The sequence below is a fragment of the Vigna unguiculata genome, chromosome 8, assembly GCF_004118075.2.
Source record: "Vigna unguiculata cultivar IT97K-499-35 chromosome 8, ASM411807v1, whole genome shotgun sequence".
NCBI classification, from domain to species: Eukaryota; Viridiplantae; Streptophyta; class Magnoliopsida; order Fabales; family Fabaceae; genus Vigna; species Vigna unguiculata.
In genome coordinates this window covers 22,385,203-22,396,580 of record NC_040286.1, presented here as the reverse complement: position 1 = coordinate 22,396,580, position 11,378 = coordinate 22,385,203, and the positions used below count along the sequence as shown (strand labels likewise).

Here is an 11,378-nt window from a genome sequence, read left to right as displayed (position 1 = left end):
ATTATTCCAGCATTCCAATCACTGATCACTCTCACGACATCAAACCCCAATTGTTCAACCCTAAAAGCTTGGTCACTGTTCCATAGAATTTCCATGTCAATTACACTCGAAATCAAAACACTTCTACACCAAATCCACTCATAAGACCCACCCCTTGATTTCCTTCCGAACAATTCATGCCAAAAACTCAAGAAAAGCTTAAAACGAGTGTTCAACTCACGCCGCCTGGCGATCATAACCAATCCCGCCAGGCGGTTCATCCAAAAACACCCAGAATGGCCTAGACTATGAGTCGCCTGGCGGTACAGGGATTCACCGCCAGGCGCTGCACCCAGAACACAGCGAAATACACAGAAATGGATGAGCCGCCTGGCGGCTATGTATAGCCCGCCAGGCGGTTTCTGGAAAATTTCAAGAATTCAACAGAAACTCAGAATAAACACAGTGCATGCATATCTTAAACATTATTTTAACAGAATTCATACCAAACAACAATATAATCGCGGTAAACTCCCCTAACCTGGATCCTTAGCTTAAATTTGAACAATTAATGAAGCTCTCCCTTGATCACTAATAGCCAACCTCGGTTTCTATCAATTCTGCCTTCAACTCTCTCACGTCAGACCCCTCTCACTCACCCTTGTCTCTGTTTTTCTGAGTCTAAGTTCAGCCTTGTCAAAACCTTGCCTAAACTCCAACTTTTTCCTTTTAAACTAGTACTTTAGGTTACCCAAAACATTAATGCAGCCCCCCCTTGGCCGTACTGCTTCCCATGGTTTCTGTTAACCTTTCCCATTTCCCTCTAAAGTCACCATTAGCAAAATAAAAATAAGCATAAGTTCCATTTAACATTTCCAAGGTTTGAACCCATGACCCATTTGTTACCACTCAAGTGCATAACCACTTCAACCAATCATGTTTCATGCTAACCATCACAATTCAAGCATCATATCATAACAGAACATGCTTTCATAGATTGAAATAATAATAATAACACAAAAAGTATCATGCATAGGACTCGAACCCAAGTCCTTTCACACAATCAAAGTGCTCTCAACCACATGAGCTAACACCTTTCCATATCATACCAACCATAATTTAATGTCATAATTATTACCCCTCCCGTATTTATTAATTAATTAATTATTTAATTAATTAAATTCTACGAGTCTTACAATACTCCCCCCTTTTTAAATTTTTCGTCCTTGAAAAAGAGAACTTACCAGTGAAGAGATGAGGATAGGACCGCCTCATGACATCGTCCATCTCCCATGTCATCTCTTGAGTTGCCTCATCCCATAGGACTTTCACGGTTCTGATTTCCTTCCCTTTGAGCTGTTTTGTTTGAGAATCCAAGATTCTCACTGGTCCGGCTCCAATGGTTAAGTCCTCCCGTATCTGCACATTGTCATCCTCCAGAATATGTGTAGGATCGGCTATGTATTTTCTCAACTGTGACACATGGAAAACATTATGCAAGTTTCCCAAGTGTGGTGGCAATGCCATCTCGTACGCTGCAGGACCAATCCTCCTCATGATCTGATATGGTCCGATGAATCGAGGTGTCAACTTCCTCGATTTAAGTGCCCTACCAATACCTGCAGTAGGGGTAACTCTGAGAAATACGTGATCCCCTGCCTCAAACTCAAGCGGCCTCCTCCTCTTGTCCGCGTACGACTTCTGCCTGCTCTGAGTCGCGCGCATTCGATCCTGAATCACCCTCACCTTCTCGGTGGTCTGTTGTAAGAACTCTGGTCCAAGAACCACTGCCTCGCCATCCTGCTGCCAACACAATGGCGTCCTACATCTCCTACCATACAGGGCCTCGTAGGGAGCCATTCCAATACTGGTATGATAACTGTTATTATACGTGAATTCTACCAACGACAACACATCACTCCTTGTACCCAGATGATCTAAAACACAGGTTCTCAACAGGTCCTCCAACGACTGTATAGTCTGCTTAGACTGTCCATCTGTCTGAGGATGATAGGCGGAGCTCATCCTGAGCTGAGTACCCAAAGCGTTCTGTAACGACTGCCAGAACCTCGATGTGAACCTTGGGTCTCTATCTGACACAATACTCGCTGGTACTCCATGTAATCTAACAATCTCTCGCACATACAAATCCGCCAACCTATCCATATTCATCTTCTGGTTAATCGGCAGAAAATGAGCACACTTCGTCAACCTGTCTACTATCACCCAGATTGAGTCGTGCCCTCTCACTGATCTCGGCAGGTGAGTGATGAAATCCATGGAAATGCTGTCCCATTTCCACTGTGGAATGTCCAGAGGTTCTAACATACCACCCGGTCGCTGATGTTCTATCTTCGCTTTCTGATATACCAAGCAAGAAGCGACATAATCAGCCACATCCGTCTTCATACCCGTCCACCAGAAAGAGGCTTTCAAATCCTTGTACATCTTAGTCATACCCGGACGTATGCTAAGACGACTCTTATGCCCCTCATCTAGGAGCATCTTTCTTAGAATCCTACTGTTAGGAACACACACTCTCTCCCTGAACTGTAGAATCCCATCTCTGCCCATCCGAAAATCCTTCCTCTTCTCAGTGCCCAACTCATCAATTATCAACTGCAGCTCCTGGTCCTTACCCTGTTCCACACGAAGCTCATCTAAAAACTCATTCGTGATCCTCAACATGTTGCATTGTATCTGTCCAGGCCCCATATCCAACCCCAGATTCATGTCCCTCAACTGTTCTATCAGCTCCAACTCTCTAATCATCATAGCTGATACATGAATTCTCTTCCTACTCAAGGCATCCGCTACGACGTTAGCTTTACCAGGGTGGTACAATAGCTCAAAGTCGTAGTCCTTTAAGTACTCCATCCAACGCCTCTGTCTCATATTCAGCTCTTTCTAATCAAACAAGTATTTCAAACTTTTATGATCGCTGAATACCTGGAACTGCGCTCCATACAGGTAATGCCTCTATGTCTTGAGGGCAAACACGACTGCCGCTAACTCCAAGTCGTGTGTCGGGTAATTCTTCTCATGCACCTTCAATTGTCTCGATGCATAAGCTACAGGCCGTTTATCCTGCATCAGCACGCAGCCTAACCCCTGATACGAGGCATCACAGTATACCTCAAATGTTTTAGTCGTGTCAAGGATTGCCAATATCAGTGCGGTGGTTAGTCTTCTCTTCATATCCTCAAAGCAAGCTTCACACTCATCTATCCACGAGAAAGGCTGGTCCTTTCTCGTAAGCTGTGTAAGAGGACTCACCATCTTGGAGAAACCCTCCACAAACCGTCGATAATATCCTGCCAAACCCAGAAAACTCCGCACCTCTGAAACTGTTTGGGGCCTCTCCCACTTCACTACCGTCTCTATCTTTGCCGGATCAACGGCTATTCCTTGGGCTGAGATCACATGGCCCAGGAATTGTACCTCTTCTAACCAGAATTCACATTTCGACAATTTCCCATACAACTGGTGCTCTCTGAGAATCCCCAATACTACTCTCAGATGCTCTGCGTGTTCTTCCCTGCTCTCGGAGTAGATCAGAATGTCATCGATAAACACTACTACAAATTGATCTAGGTATGGCCTGAAAATCCTATTCATGTAATCCATGAATATAGCCGGCGCATTGGTCACCCCAAATGGCATCACTACATACTCGTAGTGACCATACCGTGATCGAAAAGCTGTCTTCTGGACATCCTCCGGCCTAACAAGGATCTGATGATACCCAGATCTCAGGTCTATTTTTGAGAACACCGCAGCTCCCCTCAACTGATCCAATAGATCGTCAATCCTCGACAACGGGTACTTATTCTTTATCGTTAGCTTATTCAGCTGCCGGTAATCAACACACAACCGGGAGCTACCATCTTTCTTTTTCACTAACAGAACTGGTGCTCCCCACGGTGATGCACTCGGTCGGATGAACTTCTTCTCAAGCAGATCCTCAATCTGTTTCTTCAACTCAGCTAACTCAGCAGGCGCCATTCTGTACGGTGCCATAGAAACTGGCCCAGCGCCAGGGATGAGATCAATGGAGAAATCCACATCCCTGCTAGGCGGTAGTTCTGGAATCTCATCCGGAAATACATCTGCGTATTCATCCACTACCGGAATCCTACTAATCTTCTCGGCTGTGCTCATCTTCTCCGCCTGAGCCACAATCATGTAACATGTAGCTCCAGCCTCAATCTCCCTCACCGCCTGATTAGACGAGATAAGTTCTAACCCCACCGTATCAGGAAACACTATCTTGCGCTGCCCGCAATCAATGACGACATGGTTACTTGACAACCAGTCCATACCCAGAATCACATCTAAACCTTCCATCGGCAAACAAATGAGATTCAGCCTGAAACTGCGGCCTGCCACCTCCATAGGACACCCCACGCATATAGAAGTGGTGGATACCTCTCCAGACGCTGGCGTCACGACTAAAAGCTCGCATCCCAGCTCTCGCATCGTAAGCCCTAGCCTCCTCACACATTCATTAGACACAAACGAATGAGTGGTTCCCGAGTCGAACAACACCACCACCTCATGGTCACACAACAAACACATAAACTATAAAAGGTTACCTGACTGTTTCGCTTCTGGCGTCGTCAAAGCAAACACACGCCCCGGTGCTCTGGGTCGGTCTCCTACTGGCCTCTTAGCTGGCACACTGCCAGCTGGTCTTCTGTTAGGACACTGACGTGCAAAGTGCCTTGTCTGCTGACATACGTAGCACTTACCAGTGCTACTACCTTCACCTGCACTGCTGGCAGGTCTAGTGCAATCCCTCCTCAAGTGTTCCCCGCCACAGTTATAACACTGTAGCCTTCCCCAGGTAGTCGGCGGTCTGCTATAAGGTTTCCTCTGTGGTCTGACATCTGGGATAGTCCTCTGTTGTTTCCCTCCACTACTCGACCCGGTCTCCAACTGCTCCACAGTCTTGGCCTGTTCGACCAAAACTGGAAACTCTCTAATCCGAAGCGGCACAATGAAACGGCGTATCTCATGTTTTAATCCGCCCTCGAACTTCCTACACCTCCACTCCTCGGTGACTACTGGGGTGTAGAAACGCGCCAGATACTTAAACCTCTCTATGTATGCCGCCACAGTCATGGTCCCCTGCTGAAGAGTAAGGAACTCTGCCTCCCGCTCGTGCCTCGCACTGTCGGGAAAGTACTTCTCCAGGAACCTCGTCCTGAAGATAGTCCATGTCACCTGCTCCTCACGGGTCTGCATCAACTGCTGCATCCCCTGCCACCAATACTCTGCGTCTGCCACAAGGAGAAATGTGACAAACAACAGCCTCTGCTCATCTGTGCACCCCAACACTCTACAGATCTTCTCACATTCCCGCATCCAGGCATCTGCCTCATCAGGAGTGGCCTTGCCAGAGAACTTGGCCGGCCGGTGTTTCATGAAATCCTCCATAGATACTGGTCGGGTAGGTGCCACTACAGCTCTGGGTGGCGCCGCTATGGGCTGCATCGCATCCACCATACGATGGATCACCTGAGCTATGTCATCAGCTCCAGCTGTGTTCCTCCTCCTCCTGTTAGCCATAGCTCGTGCGCGCCACATATTATAGCTGTTTACACACACACGGCCCATATTAGGATTTCATATCCAGAAATAAACTAACAGCATAGACAATTAGTCACGCAAACGTAACACGGTATGCTCACTCCCCATAGACCCCAAAAATCATTTTGAAAACCAATGCTCTGATACCAAATGTAACATCCCGTCAGGATATTACTGATTTAGAATTAAATAAAAATAAATAAATTAAAACCGTGCGCATTTAATAATACCTCACTTTCCCAAAACACGGGAAAATTTAAAAACTTCATTAAACCATCGAATAAAGTCTATGAATACCAACACCATAACGTTATAAAATTACCCATCAGGGTTTACAACTGTTTTCAAAGGCAATAAAGAAAACATAAGCAATTTCCCAAGTATAACCCCTCTCCGCGGCTAAGCGTCACCTGAGCCACCTGCATCAATAGAATCTGCTCCCGTGTACCGCGTACACGATCATCGCCACACACACGCAAATAGGGTGAGCTTAACAATTAAATCACATATGTAAAGTTACAGAAATATAATCATATAAACACAAGCGACCATACATAATATAATTATCTCACTTTGTCCTATTCTTTAATTTCTACCATCTGACCCCCAATCAGATTATTCATGTTCTACAACGACTAAGGATTACTTCAAGGTGACTTGCTACCATACCTATCGGCCACAACCGATAGAGCACGTGCGGGAAAACATGCTACGGATCATACACTGCAACGCCAGGTAGAGTTCCCATATACGAATATAGTCCGTATCGTCCCAAGACTACCAACCTCGTCAGCCAACAACTGAGGAGGGCAATCTAACTGGACCCATCCGTACTGGCCACAACCAGCACACTCATACCGGCAAAACTCACCAACCCGAGCAACTACTCCAGGGTCCCTCGTGTCCATCCGCCATCCCGAGCCACAACTCAAGAGATGCTATTTCGAGCCACAACTCAAGGAATACCACGTGCTTAACCCCTATCCCGAACCACAACTCAAGGGATACGTTCCGAGCCACAACTCAAGGAACACCAGCAATCTCACCCTTAAAGCATCACTAGACGCACTGTAGATCACAAATTCACAATCAAAACTCAAATCTGTAGCAATATAAATCGCCTGGCGGGGGACACGTACCGCTAGGCGCTACCAGCTTCCAGACCGCCTGGCGGGGGGGACACGTGCCGCCAAGCGCCCCATAAATCACAAATTCAGTAACTACCGCCTGGCGGAACCGTTTCCATCGCCAGGCGGACGCTGTTCCAGAGACCACGAATTTCGTCGCCATCGCCTGGCGGAACCCCTCTGCCGCCGGGCGCCTCCTGCACCAGAGCCCCATTGTTGCCTCTCTACCACCTGGCGGACCTAATTCTGTCGCCAGGCGCCGTATCAGTACTTATGCAGTACTGGTTTTGGTCAATTACCCTTCGCATCTTGCCCTCACACCCATCCTCAATCTATTATACTCCTAACTCAGTGCATGGTATTGTTCACTTAGATGAAACTGTACCACTCTCCCTCTCTACTACAACTTTCCATAAAATAATTACAAGCCAAGAAACTCACCCATGATTAGGTGTCATTCTTATTTTCCCCAATTCCATACTGACACGCAGGTTATTAAGGCTCTAACAGTACTAGAATATCCCGTGACCTAACATACTTCCCCAAGCTTCCTATTACCACTATCTCAACCAATTTATACACTTCCCAAGTTCGTTTGTATAGTAAGAGGGAAAATATCATTACCGTAGTGAAATCTCTATACTCTATCCCTTATGTATCGTGTTCCTCGTAGCCTACGCCCACATCTATTAAAATTATTCCAGCATTCCAATCACTGATCACTCTCACGACATCAAACCACAATTGTTCAACCCTAAACGCTTGGTCACTGTTCCATTGAATTTCCATGTGAATTACACTCGAAATCAAAACACTTCTACACCAAATCCACTCATAAGACCCACCCCTTGATTTCCTTCCGAACAATTCATGCCAAACACTCAAGAAAAGCTTAAAACGAGTGTTCAACTCGCGCCGCCTGGCGATCAGAGCCAATCCCGCCAGGCGGTTCATCCAAAAACACCCAGAATGGCCTAGACTATGAGTCGCCTGGCGGTACAGGGATTCACCGCCAGGCGCTGCACCCAGAACACAGCAAAATACACAGAAATGGATAAGCCGCCTGGCGGCTATGTATAGCCCGCCAGGCGGTTTCTGGAAAATTTCCAGAATTCAACAGAAACTCAGAATAAACATAGTGCATGCATATCTTAAACATTATTTTCACAGAATTCATACCAAACAACAATATAATCGCGGTAAACTCCCCTAACCTGGATCCTTAGCTTAAATTTGAACAATTGATGAAGCTCTTCCTTGATCACTAATAGCCAACCTCGGTTTCTCTCAATTCTGCCTTCAACTCTCTCACGTCAGACCCCTCTCACTCACCCTTGTCTCTGTTTTTCTGAGTCTAAGTTCAGCCTTGTCAAACCCTTGCCTAAACTCCAACTTTTTCCTTTTAAACTAGTACTTTAGGTTACCCAAAACATTAAAACGAATTTATGTTCATTTACTTTTTAATAACCATCCATCACTCATCATGAATGGTGAATGCAGCCCCCCCTTGGCCGTACTGCTTCCCATGGTTTCTGTTAACCTTTCCCATTTCCCTCTAAAGTCACCATTAGCAAAATAAAAATAAGCATAAGTTCCATTTAACATTTCCAAGGTTTGAACCCATGACCCATTTGTTACCACTCAAGTGCATAACCACTTCAACCAATCATGTTTCATGCTAACCATCACAATTCAAGCATCATATCATAATAGAACATGCTTTCATAGATTGAAATAATAATAATAACACAAAAAGTATCATACATAGGACTCGAACCCAAGTCCTTTCACACAATCAAAGTGCTCTCAACTACATGAGCTAACACCTTTCCACATCATACCAACCATAATTTAATGTCATAATTATTACCCCTCCCGTATTTATTAATTATTTATTTATTTATTTAATTAAATTCTATGGGTCTTACAACTAGAGCTATGGCCCACTTCATGGCATTTCCCACGACAGTTGGTAAACAACAAGAAGTGGGAGTACGAATGAAGCAAACAAACTCTAGTTGGGGTTCTCACAATGACCACTTGGGAAGTACATCCATTGTGACACTGCTACACAATCCCCTCTAATTCTAAGCAACTCAGCCCGGGTATAGAGCCTCATTCATGTAATGAATAAAATGTGTGTGTGTGAAGGGAGAACACAATGTATACCTAAACCCACACCTGTCAATTATTCCAAATACAAAAATAAAGAAGAATATACACATACAATTATTCTAAATATAAAAAAAATTTAAAAAACACATACCAAAAAAAAATGAGAAAGAAAAAATATGAAGAAAAACCACAACAATTTTGCACATCCAAATACATGGTCAGAATCTCTAGCATCCCCAGTGGAGTCGCCATCTGTCGCAACCGAAATCGCGACAGGACGACGAACCAAAAAAATAAAATTTTGTAAAAACAAAGTTTGGAGTCGCCACCATAGTTATTATAGGAAACTATGGACCATAAAAAAGAGCAAGGTCTGCGAAAAACCAGATTTTTGGTCCGGGAATCGGTTATGCGTGGGGAAGGTATTAGCACCCCACAACGTTCGTCCTAAGACGGTACCTTTAATTAAATGTGCAAAAGTTTTGTGGTTTTTCAAAATATTTAATTTTTCCCAAAATTAGTAATAAAAGAATGTACAAAAAACAACTATTTTTTTGATTTTTTGGGCCCGACGAGGATTAATCCTCGCTCATACGTATCTCCATGTGAATGGAGAATCAGGGTTACATAGTTCTTTTTGAAAAATCTATTTGGAAAATTATTTGAAAAATGATTTAATTTGTTTTATAATTTTGAAAAACCTTTTTATTTAAATTTTAGTATTATTTTAAAATTGGTGTCACGCGACGCGAGCGGCCAGATAGACACTTCAAATAAAATTTTTTCTAATCTTTTTTTTTATTTTTTAATCATTTATAAATCTTTAATATTTTTTTAAAGTTATTTTAGAGTAGTTGTGGATGTCATTGCGACGTGAGCAACCAAATAGATATAAAAGAGTAAACAAAGAAAGTTATATTTTATTCTTAGATTGATATATATTTTTTAGAAAAAAAAAGGAACGAAAGTCTAAAAGAGGTGTCATGCAACGCGAGTGGTCGAACAGACACCAAAAAAATGGGAAAAAAATTAATGATTTAAAAAGAATAATAAAAAATTGATAAAAATAAATCAAAAGAAAAAAAATGAACTAGCAGTTACGTACCATAAAAAATGTTCAATATCTCCTCACCTTTTCTCTTTTTCTTATTCTTTGCCTCCTTTTCTAATATTTTTGTTTTTTGCTAGAGAGATAAAGATGAGAGGTGTCTGTCTATGTGGGTGGTAATGGAGAAAGAGAGAGTGTAGAAAATGTTTTTTTTTTCTTTCTTCTACCTCCTTCAATATTTTTTTTTAAAGAGAGATTAAAAAGATGTGTGTATGTGGGAGTGGTGATGGGAAAGAATTAGAGTAGTGTAGAGAATTTCCTTTTTTAAGGTGGTTATGATGGAGTGAGTATTTATACTCGCACCTTGTAATATTAATGCAATCTCAGCCTTAATTGTAATGAACAATATAAGGAAGGAATTGGTTATGATAGCAACACAGTATAAGAATCAAATTATAGTAAATCAGAGCACAAAATCAATCCCAAATTAGTAATATTGATTCTAACCATTAACAAATCAGAGCACAAAATCAATCCCAGTTAGTAATATTGATTATAACCATTTCAAGAAATATTTCTTTTCATTATTAGAATCATATCACTAATTTCTCTTCCAAGAACAAGGGTAGAAAGCAGGTTGAGTTGTTGGGCTCATGAGAAGGAGTGCGATAATTAATAACAAATTGGGCTATTCCCTCTTTATTCCTTTTTTTTTCATCTCTTTTTTTTTCTTTTTTCTTTTCTAAATTAAAGTTTGAAAATCTTTGAAGAAAATAATGTTTCACATTTTTTTTATTTTTTTTATTTTTTTTTGAAAATAAATTTATTTACCCGGACGAAATTGGGTGTTGATAGGTATAAGGATGAACATATCCCCGCCATAATACCCATCCCCGACATATCTCCACCCCCGTTTTAATTATTGAAATATTCGTAATTAATTAAGTAATCCTATATATATATATATATATATATATATATATATATATTCTTTCTATTTTTCATTTCTTCTAATTAATTGGTTTGTCATAAAACTTATTCGTATCTCCAATATATTTTTCATTGAGTATATAAAAGACTAATATTAATTGAAATTAAAAGACTAACATTAATCACTAATAAGATTTCATAATCATAAAAAAAATGAAGAAAAAAGCTCATAATCATGTTCTGCATCATCGATTTGTGAACGATGATGTACAATTGACCCATCAACTGAAAAGACATTAATCATCATAACTCTAGCCTACATGCACCAGCCAAGTATCAAACTCGGGTCTGTACTATGGCAAGGTACTATTCTACCACTAGACCACTAGTGTGCTTCATGAATTGAATTACTCATTTAGATATGGAATTTATAATCTTCTTCATTATATTTATGAATGTCTAAGCTTTTAATAAATAAAAATCTCTAAACAGGATTTCTTAATCGTAAAATATCAAGAAAAAAATGAAGAGCTCATAATCATGTTCTTTATCATCGATTTATGAATGATGACGAATAATTGACCCAG

General features: G+C 41.8%; 1 protein-coding gene across 1 annotated transcript; it reads right to left on the bottom strand.

Moving 5' to 3' along the window:
• Positions 1-4,560: 4,560 nt before the first annotated feature.
• On the bottom strand, positions 4,561-5,550 carry LOC114194997. The gene has a single exon (XM_028085396.1). The coding sequence runs from the start codon at positions 5,548-5,550 to the stop codon at positions 4,561-4,563; it is 990 nt and encodes a 329-aa protein (XP_027941197.1).
• Between the last annotated feature and the right edge of the window lie 5,828 nt (positions 5,551-11,378).